General features: G+C 39.1%; 1 protein-coding gene across 8 annotated transcripts in view; it reads right to left on the bottom strand.

Annotated features, from left to right (window-relative positions):
• LOC102973572 (latent-transforming growth factor beta-binding protein 1) overlaps positions 1-14,185 on the bottom strand; it is a 259,508-nt gene that overhangs the window by 212,936 nt on the left and 32,387 nt on the right. For all 8 annotated transcript variants that reach the window (XM_055089108.1, XM_055089107.1, XM_055089111.1 and 5 more), the window contains exons 2-3: positions 3,591-3,815; positions 1,914-2,188 (exon numbers count right to left, since the gene is read on the bottom strand). In XM_055089108.1, coding sequence (XP_054945083.1) covers positions 1,914-2,188; positions 3,591-3,815 — 500 coding nt within the window. The remainder of the gene's footprint in view (positions 1-1,913; positions 2,189-3,590; positions 3,816-14,185) is intronic.

Raw genomic sequence — 14,185 nt, 5'->3', positions numbered from 1 at the left:
TAACTCCACCAACTATCCAATTCATGTGGATTGTATGACTATACAATACAATTAGCTTAGGCCTAAAAGTAAATAATCTGTTTATATTCTTTCTAGTTAGCAATCATCTGCCTACTATTATATGTACAAGAATAACAAGTCTGTTGACATCTCATTTTCTTGCTTTTTACCATATGTGTTCCAACTTGGAAACTAGGGAGAAAGATACTGGGCACAGAATTTTAAAAGGACCTGCTTTTTTCCTTTCTCATGACCAACCTAAGCTGAAATGACTAAACAATGCAAATGGCACCAAATTCATCCTCCTTCTCCAAGGCTTGTCTGGGGCAAACTGTGCAGCATACTAGGTTTACTTCAGCCCCACTGCCCCTATAAAAATTTGCCCTTAACACAGTAATCCAGTCTTTACTTCTAAGCTAAATGTAAACTGATGATATTCCTTCTCCAAAAAGCATGTGTTTAAACCTGGTCTTTAACTGAGGAAGGAAAAGGTCCCTCTTAAGTAGGCATTTCAGGCTCCGAAGGCAGACCAAGGCTGTGAGGGGCATCAAGCCTTCCCTGTCTTACTGAAGTTACATGACATAAGCAATCACCTGCTCTATTTTTATGTTTGACTCTATCAATAGGTAAGTGTCTTCTACGCTAATATTTGCATAGTTCTGTAAACATTTGCAGAGCATGTCACATTACCTTGTCTAATCTTGACAAAGCCCCATATTCTTGTCTCCACTTTACAAATAAGGAAGCTGGTTCCCTGCCACCAAGTGCTGAGCCCATGGCTCTAACCAAGGTATTATAACTCGACATGGCTGTTCTTTCCATTCTGGTCTACAAACCAATTTTGCCTCTTCCCTAGAAGAAAGGGGATGACCCAACCATGGACTTGCCCAGCACCTAAAAGTGTTCTCCACGTTTCAAAAGCAAGAACGATTGATTCTACTACCAACAGATATTTCACTCACATACACACAAATACACACACAATTTTTTGAATATTCAGGTAACAGCAGGAATAAATAGATCTCGCCTATTCTTCTCACAGGGGGTTCAAACCATAATCAGGTGACAGGAGAAGAACCACAGGACAAAGCTAGGTCATTATCACATAATTCCAAAGCAGGAAGCACCAAGTAACTGGGGTAGAGGAACCAGTAATTTTATGTTGCTTTTACTATGCACATTCAATGATGAGTTTTAAAGAGAAGTCAGCCTCTCTCTCACTTTATGATATATAGACCTAAAGTTACACATAAATCCAATGATATTTAAAATGCACTTCAAACAACTCATGCATTGCCATTCTAGTTATAAATTTTTATAAGAAAATAAAAGATGACAAATTATTACTGTATGATGGGTTCAAAACTTGACTGTACCCACTAACCAGCAAACTATTGCAGAAAGGCATGAATATTTTCAAACATCTTTGCAGAGTATTTTTCACGTACCCTATCTCATGCCTGACACATGTTTTATACACAGATCACTGTAACTGAAAAAATACCAACAGGCAATCATAGACTTCTGGCAGCATTTCTGGAAGTTCAATACATACAATTATCTTATAGATCTTACAGATGCTTCCAAATATCTTACAATGCTTACAATTATATCAGGGGTTGGCAAACTTTTTCTGAAAAGGGCTTTGCAGACCATATTTTAGGCATTTCAGATCATATGACCTCATTGAAAGTATACCATCCTTCTGCCTATAGCATGAAAGCAGACATAGATAGTATGCAAATCATGGGTATGGCTGTGTCCAATAAAGTTTTATTTACAGTAATAGGCCCACAGGTCAGTTTGCCAACCCCTTCTACAAAAAACTTATTTTTTACCAAGTCTGTCTTTCCTACTACAATGAGACTATACCTAGAACACATCACTAAAATGGGCTGGGCAGTGTTGCTCACCTGCGACCCAATAGTCTCCTGGAAGCACCGGCCAAGCTGCGTCTTAGCAGCCACCGGATACACGTGAGGAATGACTTGCTGGTGGGAGTACGAGGAATGGACTGTCTGGGTCTTCTGGACAGGAAGCCCTTGGTAAGAGACTTGGGACTGGCCTGGTTGAGCTTCTTTTACCTTCTGGCCTGTTGGGCCATCAACTCTTGAAACCTGATGTATCTGGACTGAGGCCTCAGGAGGGTGCTTCACGTGGATATTGACTATGTTAGGAGGAAATTTCACTAAAACAGATTGGGAAGAAAACTGATCAGTCATAAATAATCAATACGCACATCAGGATGAAAGTAAATGTTCATGCTAGTCAGCATGAAACTAAGTTTTATATACACACATATACTTAAGTACATATACATTATACCTGGGATAAATGATATATTTTTAGTGTGTATCTATTTTTGCTGCACAGCCTTAAAAAACTCTTGAGAGTAAAAGGGGACACTCAAAAATTAAACCTGAATTTGTATACTTTAAAGAATAAAACTGCTTTTACAAAGAGAAGTTTAAACTTCTCACAGTAACAGATCCATGAGACAAAAATTTTTTTCAGAGGAGTCATAAAACTATGAAATTCGTACTACTTGTGGTCATACATTCTATCAAACAAGAGTAATAAAGACTCAAGAGTTTGATTATTTTTTAATTTCTCACAAAGTTTCCATCGTAGAGACTGTAGGATTTACGACACAATTTCACAAAGCATAGTTCCCTTACCCTTAAACCTGGTGTGTACATACTTTTGTGCTTCCTGTGACACACACAAAATACCAAAGTGTGATATTTTACATCTCTATTTTCTTTCTCTGCAGATTTCACACAGAATTTCATCTTCTGATGCTAAGCTTCAGGTTTTTTTTTTTGTGTGTGTGTGTGTGGTATGCGGGCCTTCCTCTGTTGTGGCCTCTCCCGTTGCGGAGCATAGGCTCCGGACGCGCGGGCTCAGCGGCCATGGCTCACGGGCCCAGCCGCTCCGCGGCATGTGGGATCTTCCCGGACCGGGGCGCGAACCCGGTTCCCCTGCATCGGCAGGCGGACGCGCAACCACTGCGCCACCAGGGAAGCCCTAAGCTTCAGGTTTTAAAGAATAAGAGCCAGTAACACTTCTCTGACCCCTTTTTAAAAAATTGTGCATGTGTAAGAGGTTCCAGGTTGAAAAGAATGAATTAGTCATAGAATTTCTGAGCTCCAAGTGACCTAGTTTACCTTCCTCTACAGATGAATCAACTGAAGCCCAGGGAGGTGAGGTTACAGATCGTTTAGAAGTAAAACCAAGAGCTCTTCGACTACAAAATAGACTTGGTGTTCATCAGCAGGTACTGTGTGATCTACTAGTTTATTAATCCCATAAGGGCCAGAACACCATCTTGTTCATCTTTCCATTTCCCAGGACCTGCCAGAACAGTGCCATGTATGTTTATCAGCTCTTGGTCCTGCATCACCAGAGAAAGATGGGCTCCATTTTCTTATTTCCTAGATACCATTCCCTACAGCCTAGAAAGCACTGGCACCATATACCTGGGCCCATATTCTGTTCCAATACCAGCCCTGCAGACATCTGGCTTCTGTATGGGTTTGGCATGTTAACAGAGTTCTGACGAATGGGCAAAATCAAAATAATCAGCTTACCTTTGACTCCTTGCTGGCTGGTCATGGTCAGAGGCAAAGTATGTGTTGAGTGGACGACATGTGTTCCCAACGCCTTGCCTGACTGCTGGGAATGCTGATAAAGTTTAGGCACGCTAGCACCATGGACAGGAATCTGACAAAGCTTCCCCGTGAAATTTGGAGGGCACTGGCATTTGTCCCTTGAACTGCATTGGCCTCCATTCATACATGGAAGATGGCAAATTACTGTAAAGGAAAAGAGAAAGTGTGGAGAGTTGGTTAGTTTCTCAAATGCTAAGTAACAATCAACCAACAAAACTCTCCCAAAGCACAGCCATCATATTCCCAATGACTTTAGAAATGGTAAACAAAGGAGTATACACTATGACAAAAATACTTCCCTTTTTTTTTTTACTATCTTTTTCTTTCCACCTTAAGTAAGTCATTTAGCTCTCCAATTGCTTGTGGTTGTTCACCCACAATGGTGGAAAAAATTCATGGGAAAAAATATACATGTATATAAATATATATAAAGTAGCCACTCAGGATATCTCTTGAATTCTATAATTACTTTGCTTTCCTATTTAATTACTAGTTTATTTACTGTCTCCCTAGATTATAAACTCCTTGGGGGAAAGGAATATGCCTAGCTTAATGACCTTTGTATCCTCAGCACCTAGAATAATGTCTGGCACACAGTGGACATTAAATATTTCCTCAAAGAATAAACAAATGAGAGTGCTAAAAATAATATTTGTTGAGAATTTTCTCTACATAAGACACTGAAATAAGCACTACCCAGAATAGGGGAGCAGAATAGTTTGAATCCTGCTTTACAGGAATTTGCAATCTCATTGGGATAACAAGACCACAGCGAAACCTAGAAGTAGCAGTGATTAATAGTTGGACATTTATTTAGAATACCAGAAGATAAAAGGACATATTTGGGTGAAGAATTTTAAAAGGAGTTTTAAATTCTGGCTAAATTCAACTTAAGGCCAACCTATTTATCACAAATGAATTCTTCCTATCAGCCCTTGAACTGATCGGATTTCCAGCAGCTTAAAAAATAGCCCCTCAACTCCATTTTCTTCCAGCTTCTTCTCTGCTTCAATCCTCTCCTCCATGACCAAACTTTCCAAAAGAATTGTCTGCTCACTTCTCCACTCACTACCAGCCAGCCAGGGTCACGTTGTGTTTCCCTTTCCCCACACCTCTCCTACACTGAAACTCCTCTTACTCAGGTCACTAATGGTCTCCATGTTGCTAAATCCAATGGATGGATTTCAGTCTTCCCTTGGCTTCTGTGACATTTCAACCCATCTAGTTTGCTCTTTCCTCTTTGTTCACTGTATCTTAATATTCTTTGCAGACTCCACTCTTTCCTTACCCTTGAAACACTGATGTGCTTCAAGATTTGGTCTTAAAGCCTTCTGCTTTACTAACTCCATACATTCTGATTTCAGCCTATCATATGATGATGTCACCCAAAACTATATTTCTTAGCCAAAGCTTTCTGCTGTGCTCCACACTGTCTACTACTGTTTATTTCCTGTAGATCTTCTACAGGCATCTCAAACTTACAATGTCCTAAATGGAACTTAATCATCTTCCCCTAACATCTCCATTCACTGAGAGAACCTTAACAGAAACCTGAGGGCTGCTCTATCCTTTCACCCATCCAAACATCCATCTCCAGGTCCTGCCTTCTAAACATTCATCAAATATGCCCACATCTTTCTCATCATAGAGATCCTGTTCTCTCTGAAACCTCATTCCCTACAATCTAGCTACACTGACCTGGATTCAGTTCCTCAGCGGACAGGGCCTCTCACCCCTCCTTAAGCTTTATATACCCTGTGTCCTTGGCCTGGAACACTCTTTCTATTTGTCCCCCCTCACCTACCTAACTCCTACTCACCTTTTGGATACTGCTTAAACCTTCGTTCCCTGGAAGCACTTCCAATTGCCCCTCATCTAGGTTTGGCGCTTCTCCTCTGTGCTTCTGTGGGCTCTCATTCACTGCTCATCATGCTGCTTGGCTCACTGAATTACAATCACCTGACTGCTTTTCCGTACACCTCATTCAACTAGAGTGCTGTGAGGTCAGAGACTTTAATGTTTTACCTCTAGCATGTAGCTCAGCTTTTAGAAAAAAGGCTGCAGCTCAAAAAACAAAAAAATACTAGATGAAAGAATGAACACATTTATGGCTACCACTTTGTCAAATACCATTCTACATACTACAGAAGAAAGTAAAAGCTAACTGGAACTACTAGGTAATACATGATAACTGAAAATACAAATAAGTAACATTGGAAAATATAAAATGTAAATTCTGTGGAACTCCAGTGAAAAGTCATTTCTGGGAAGTCAAAATACACTTTACAGGAGAGCTCATTTGAGATAAGTCTTTGAAGCTGGGTAGGCTTCAGAAAAACAGAAAGGATTGTATCCTAGGAGGATAGTGTGTAAGAAAGGGGGAGGTAGGCATATTTGGGAGATAATGAGAAAGTCTATCTTGTTGAAACCCCAGATTCCTGAGGGGAGGGGTCAGATGATAAACTGGGAGAGGCTTAAGTCAGACAATGGATAAAGGCCTGATACAAAGTTTGGATTTTATTCTGTAATTAGTAAGTTATTTTGTAGACCCCAAGGAGAGAATTTTTCAGGAAGATTACTCTTGTGATGCCATGTGGCATTAGCTGGAAAGGAGAGTGACCTAGGTGGAGAAGTCAGATATGAGACTATTAAAATAACTGAAAGACAACTTGAAAAATCCATGGATTAGGGTGATGGCAACAAGAATTAAAAGAAACATGAAGTAATCCCATGATAGATGGGCAATAAGTACAACATGGAGATAGGACACAGGAAATAAACAGCAAGCCAAAGAAGAGGGAAGACAGTGAAGGAGAAAGGAAAGAGCTGGAAAAAATGACCAAGGTAACCACCTAGAACTATGTCCAGGATCTCACTATGTGGCAGATGAAGTCAAAACTGCCCACACTGGATAGGGTCTGGAATATGTTTCCACCAGTGTCTTATCCACACTGAGGTGCAGAGGAAGAAGAAGAGTCAAAGCTGACTCTGAGGTTGAGTCAAAGACTTTGTAACTCCCAGTTCAATTCTGAATTGAATTTCTAAATGACAGGTTGGCTACGCTGGATGGGTTCAGTGTGTAATGGGCAAGGACACAGGGAGCCTGGCCAAGATTTCACAATACTACAAATAATTTATAACTGGAATACAAGCACTCCTCACTTTGTATGGTTCCAATATGAAGGAATTTCAGTTAATGCAGTTTATCTAAATAACTTCAGTCCCCCAACAACACGGTTTGAACTTCATTTGCCACAATATTAACTAGGTAACTGCATAAAGTACAAACTTCACTGCTAGCTCTTTGGTCCACAAACCACTACATAAATAACAGATGTGTACCATGATCAGTAATCAATCATGTCACTTCCTTCAGAGGCTGTTGGCGATTGATCCCAGCATATCTGTTATTCAGTTCATGCACAGACAGCAAAGCAGGTAGTTGTGTTGCCTCCTCACTTTACATTGATAAACTCGCATGACATTTTACAGAACTGTATAGTCAAAAGGGCCAACAACAACAACAAAAAAGCGTGGCAAAGAAATGAAAAGTGGTGACATTGGAAGTGAAATTGGAAAGTGGTTGTGATGTAGGATAAAGATGGTCCAAAGGAAATAACATTAAAGGAACTCACAGATATTCCACAACTTTGAAAGCATAATGGTAAGATATTGGAACCTGATTCAAACTTGGGAAGGAGTATAATGGCTCACTAAGGCAAAGAAGAGATACTCCACATCATAAAGTATATGAGAAGAAAGCAAAAATGTTCAAACTACTCTTGTTAAGTTCTACTCGAAGAAAGAAAACACTTTAATTCTCAGTGTTTCTAACATTTTAAATTACAGGGCACTAGATAAATATCAGCTTTACTATTTTTCTTCCTTTCCCTGTAAATACATCACCTACAGTGAAACAACTGTAATGTTTTGACAAAAAAAATTTTTAAGGTGATAGAACTAGTAATTTTCCCATTGATTATTAAGATCGTTTTGCACAGTTACAGCTGGCATGGTTATTTTTATGGTCCTGCATCACCAAGCAAAGAGGACTATCTTTAATCTTTATTAAAATAACTTCATCTATGTTATCTTTTTTTTTTTTAACACAGAAGCTGACTTTTATTTCTAATATCAATAGCAGATTTTGGAATCCAACGTGAATTTAATTAGCTTTGTTTAAAACTATTTTTAAACCTCTGAGATAGCTGCCACACAAATATTTCAAGAACTGTACTAGTCTAAGTGGATACAGCAATAATCCCAGAAGAGAACTCCAATAACTCTGTTTCTCTCTGGTCATAAAGGAAACCGTTTCTGCTGACTTATTCCAAGCAACAACAGGCCACTATTCATAACCATTTATGAATGAGAAATAAAATACCTAGTCTCCTGTTCCAGCATTTTCACAAAATCTAAATTATAATTTAAAGTTCTTTGCCCCAGCTCACTCACTGTGCATTGAGTTCTTTGTGGCAGGTGCTATTTTTAAAGTTAAATAGTCTTTTATGTCAAAGAAAACAAATTTAAAATCAACCTACAAAAGTTAAGGATTTAACTATGAATAGTTTCTTTCTGTTTCAAAAGTTAATGCCACTCTCAAAACATCGCCTGGTGATATATAGTCTGTGCAGCCAGCGTTCTATAAAACTTTCTCAACATATGAAGAGGAAAAAGAATAAGTTATCTTTAAGGCTGGCTTGTGGAATGCTGGTTGTAAGTCTAGCTATGGCACATATATTTTAGAACATATAACTGGAAGGTGTAATGTAGAACGCTGGCTGAGAAATTCCATAACCTTGTCAGCTTGACATTTTGCTGGCCATCACCATAATTCACTACATTGCATCATACGGTCACCAGGGACCTACAGCAAATAACAAGAGGTATATGGGCCTTCAGCCTGTTATTCCAGAAAGTGGAATATCGTGACAGCCACTCCAAGTATCTCATGGTACAACTATAAAAGGTCACAATGAGCCAAAGGATCCAGGCTGGAAGAAAAAGTTGGAGGCTTTAAATATGCCCAGCATTTCAGTGCATTCCACCATTCACAATGGTCTGTAAAACCACTTGCAGGACTCAAGAAACTGGGTTGACAGGATAATATTCACAGTCTATGCCACAAATTGGAACTTAGTTTAAATGAATAGGTACTGACTTGGATACAAATATGGGAAAACCGAATTTTCTGCAGATTTGAGTTATAAAAAGCTAGACTCTCATTCTTCCCTGTTATCTTAGCTGACTATAAAAATATTTCAGCTGCTTGTCCCCAAAAGGCGCTCTAAGAATGTACTTGACTTTCCTACAGAAACACCCGGGCCCCTCCACCCACCCCCTCGCTTTGTGTGCCAGCAGACAGACTGTTTCAAGTTATTGTGGCTAAGGCAGAACAGGGAAAACAAACCTCCATCTGAAGGAAAACTTACATCTGTCATTTCACAGAACAGACATACACATGATTTTGATTTGAATAGCTACTTCAACTTTCCCACTTGTCTCTGATTAGGAGAATAACGTTCCCTTAAAGGCTTTCAACATTTTGTTTGATGTCCCTTGCAGGGTGAAAAGAAAGCAATAACATTTTTAGAAAGTACAAGGTATCATTTTATTTCTCCCTCAATATACCTACATTGCCCTCTTTTAAAGGGTACCCATAGATTCTATTCAGCCAGAAAGTAGGTTAAAAATGTAGCTATTTAAAGCTTTCAGATAACAAGTATGTCAGATAATAATTAAATGCCACAGCAAACCACTGCTCATTTTAAGAACCTATCGCACTTTTTAAAAACCTGCATTTTTGCCTTTTAATTCAGTATGCATCATCCTGCCACACCTAAAAATAAAATAAAATAAATAAAGCAACTGAAGCTGAAAGCCAAGATGGAAGTCACGTTCCTTTGGAGCAAGGACAGAGGAACTGAGGAGGCCTCGTCTTACACAGAAGCCAAGAAAGGAAGTACAGAGATTAGTAGGCATTTACTAAAATCTAAGTTTGAGTATTTTTATTGAATGCAGAGATTTATCATTGCTGTGCTCCAAAATTGCTTACAGCCAATTCTTGATTATCTGTCTGCTAACGTATACTGACTGAGTCCCAGACTGAACCAAGAAAACATTCAAGTAACAGGTTATCTGGAACAACCTGTCCAAGGAGGTGACATTTCACCTAAACCTAAAAGGAGAAGAATCCCACGATGTGAAAGTTGGCAAAGAATGTTTGCAGAAGAAGAAATAATAGGAGCTAAGACCTTGAGGTGAGACATGGCTTAGAAAAGCTCAGAAACTGAAAGGAGGCTGATGTGGTGGGAATGTCAGAGGAGAAGAGCAAGTGAGAAAAGCTAGGTGGAGAGACAGAGCAGGGCAGATTCCTGTTTCTTTCCACAAGGATATAGGGCTGCCTATAATACAGTAAACAGGAAAAATGTAAGTAAGTTAATACTTGGGACCAGCACAGATTATGAATCACAGGAGACAGAACCAGGGGAAGAGAAAGAACAAGGATAAGTAAGGGTAAGTAGAATCATCTATTGTATACACAAGAAATGTACACTATAAACTTGGCTTTGAGTTTCTGGACCTTGGCCAGATTGAAGTTAAATTCTGGAAGGTTTAATTTAAGACTCAAATAGATAATGATTCTACAGATAAGAGGACTTAAAAAAAATCCTTTATATTGATTACATACGGGCATGATAATCGTAGTGGGCGGAATGATGGTCTCCCAAAAGATACACCCATGTCCTGTGAATGTCCAGAATCTGTGAATATTACTTCATGTGGTAGATGAGTGAACACCACCTTACAATGCAAAACAAATGCAATTAGAAATCCTGAGAGGAGGCACTTGTCCTGGATTATCCAGGTGACCTCTCATTTCAGTGACAAGGTCCTTTTAAGAGTGAGGGCCAGGGAGCTTTGACCGAAGAGGAAGAGGCAATATGACTGAGGCAGAGATCGGAATGATGCAGCTAGAAGTCAAGGAGCACGAACAGCCATAAGAAGCGGGAAGAGGCAAGGAACGGACCCTCCTCTAGAGCCTCCAGAAGGAGCGTGGCCCTGCCTACACCTTGATTTTGACCTTCTGGTCTCCAGAACTGTGAGAGAATACATCTCTATTGTTTTAAGCAAAAAAAAAAAAAAAAAACGAAGAAGAAGATAAAGGTACAATAATACAATGTGTGTAACATTATGAGACTAATGTTCTTCATAGTACGTGTAAAAGGAAAAAAACAGAGTCTAAAGAAATCTTGGAGCAAAGAGAAAATGCTTCCACAAAAGCTAAAAATGCACCCACCATACTCTTTCCTGCCATAGACAATCTCTTTGTTTTACCTGCTCTAGAAATTAAGATGACCATTTTCATCCCATCCCCATCTATCAAATGCTAAAGTACACTGGACTAGAATTAAAGGAAATTCACATTTCAGCAAATGCAATATTTCAACCTTAATACAAACAAAAATCCCACAAATCTAATTTTTAATGCTGGCGCACATTAGCGAATGCCTGGATAGCACGTTCTGTTTATAATTCAGGAGATAGGAAGCCCTACCACCCACACATGCATCAGAGCTTCCTATTTGGGATAAGACCATTCATCATCTCAACTTTGTTTATGGCTTTCTGCTCACTGATCATCAACCTCACTATAGCTGTGGGCTATCAAATTTGATCTAGTTTTATATTTTTCATAACCTACGGAGCTTCCTATATCAAGCAAATCACAAAATTCCACTTTATATCATCCATCCACAGAGGCTTGCTCTCAGTAACTCCCAAACCCTGGGCTCTTTTACCCTTATGAATAACACAGCAACATCTGCAGGCTACAGAGTAAACACACCAGTCCCACACACCTTGGGATAGGGGCAAATCATTTCATTTTGTGGATTACTGTGCCCTGCTCTGAAAAAGGGGGTGGTCTAATGACACAATCCACAGGTTTCTACAATTAAAGTTCTATTCCTACAATTAAAGTTCTCAAAACGCTAACCAAGTTAGTAGAGTGAAATTCAGATTTCCTCATCTCATCTAATGAGACTGGCATGATATAACATTTTTAAAAGGGACAAGTACATATCCAGCCACTTGCAATTTACGTAGAAGGGACAGGGTTAATCTGTTACATGGTGTGCTTTGTTTTTATTTTAATGTATAATCAGACACTGATTCAAACATAAGTTGCCTACTTCATAACAACGCAGTTAATAAAATGCTCAGAGGTTTATGCAAAGCTGACTTCACTTGGGAGAATGATGTAAACATAACTGGGGAAATGACAGTGCTGTCCACTAATGGACAGGGAGATAGGTTTCACAAAAATGACGACACGCTTCATCCTTAAAGACCATACCTTTTACAGTGCTATCACTGCAACTATCTTCAGGGACACGAAGTCATTTTAGCTATTGTAGCAGGGCATTTTCTTTAATGTCACTGCAAAATGCTTTCTCAAGAACCAAGTAATACCACTTAAGCTATACACAATATTAACAATAAGTTTAAAAATGTACTGCACCGGAGGGAGGAACACTCCCAAACTCATTCTACGAGGCCACCATCACACTGATACCAAAACCAGACAAAGATGCCACAAAAAAAGAAAACTACAGGCCAATATCACTGATGAACATAGATGCAAAAATCCTCAAGAAAATACTAGCAAACAGAATGCAACAGCACATTCAAAGGATCACAGGCAGGGTGGGAGGGAGGGAGATGCAAGAGGGAAGAGATATGGGGATATATGTATAGGTATAGCTGATTCACTTTCTTATAAACCTGCAACTAACACATCACTGTAAAGCAATTATACTCCAACAAAGATGTCAAAAAAAAAATCATATACCCTGATCAAGTGGGGTTTATCCCAGGAATGCAAGGATTCTTCAGTATATGCAAATCAATCAATGTGATACACCATATTAACAAATTGAAGGAGAAAAACCATATGATCACCTCAATAGATGCAGAAAAAGCTTTTGACAAAATTCAACACCCATTTATGATAAAAATCCTCCAGAAAGTAGGCATAGAGGGAACTTACCTCAACGTAATAAAGGCCATATATGACAAACCCACAGCCAACATCGTTCTCAATGGTGAAAAACTGAAAGCATTTCCTCTAAGATCAGGAACAAGACAAGGTTGCCCACTCTCACCACTATTATTCAGTACAGTTTTGGAAGTTTTAGCCACAGCAATCAGAGAAGAAAAAGAAATAAAAGGAATCCAAATCAGAAAAGAAGAAATAAAACTGTCACTGTTTGCAGATGACATGAAACTGTACATAGAGAATCCTAAAGATGCTACCAGAAAACTCCTAGAGCTAATCAATGAATTTGGTAAAGTAGCAAGATACAAAATAAATGCACAGAAATCTCTTGCATTCCTATACACTAATGATGAAAAATCAGAAAGAGAAATTAAGACTCCCATTTACCACTGCAACAAAAAGAATAAAATATCTAGGAATACCTAAGGAGACAAAAGACCTCTATGCAGAAAACTATAAGACACTGATGAAAGAAATTAAAGATGGTACAAACAGATGGAGGGATATACCATGTTCTTAGATTGGAACAATCAACATTGTGAAAATGACTATACTACCCAAAGCAATCTACAGATTCAATGCAATCCCTATCAAACTACAACTGGCATTCTTCACAGAACTAGAACAAAAAAATTCACAATTTATATGAAAACACAAAAGAAGAAATACAGGGCTTCCCTCGTGGCGCAGTGGTTGAGAATCCGCCTGCCGATGCAGGGGACACGGGTTCGTGCCCCGGTCCGGGAAGATCCCATATGCAGTGGAGCGGCTAGGCCCGTGAGCCATGGCCGCTAAGCCTGCATGTCCGGAGCCTGTGCTCCGCAATGGGAGAGGCCACAACAGTGAGAGGCCGGTGTACCGCCAAAAAAAAAAAAAAAAAAAACAAAACCAGAAATATAGATCAACGTAACAAGATAGAAAGCCCAGAGATAAACCCATGCACATATGGTCACCTTATCTTTGATAAAGGAGGCAAGAATATACAGTGGAGAAAAGACAGCCTCTTCCATAAGTGGTGCTGGGAAAACTGGACAGCTACGTGTAAAAGAATGAAATTAGAACACTCCCTAACACCATACACATAAATAAACTCAAAATGGATTAAAGACCTAAATGTAAGGCCAGACACTATTAAACTTTAGAGGAAAACATAGGCAGAACACTCCATGACATAAATCACAGCAAGATCCTTTTTGAGCCACCTCCTAGAGAAACGGAAATAAAAACAAAAATAAACAAATGGGATCTAATGAAACTTAAAAGCTTTTGCACAGCAAAGGAAACCATAAACAAGACAAAAAGACAACCCTCAGAATGCAAGAAAATATTTGCAAATGAAGTAACTGACAAAGGATTAATCTCCAAAATTTACAAGCAGCTCATGCAGCTCAATATCAAAGAAACAAACAACCCAATCCAAAAATGGGCAGAAGACCTAAACAGACATTTCTCC

This window comes from Physeter macrocephalus, chromosome 12 (genome assembly GCF_002837175.3).
Source record: "Physeter macrocephalus isolate SW-GA chromosome 12, ASM283717v5, whole genome shotgun sequence".
Lineage (NCBI taxonomy): Eukaryota > Metazoa > Chordata > Mammalia > Artiodactyla > Physeteridae > Physeter > Physeter macrocephalus.
Note: the sequence above shows the minus strand (reverse complement) of the source record. Positions and strands in the feature narration are given on the sequence as shown.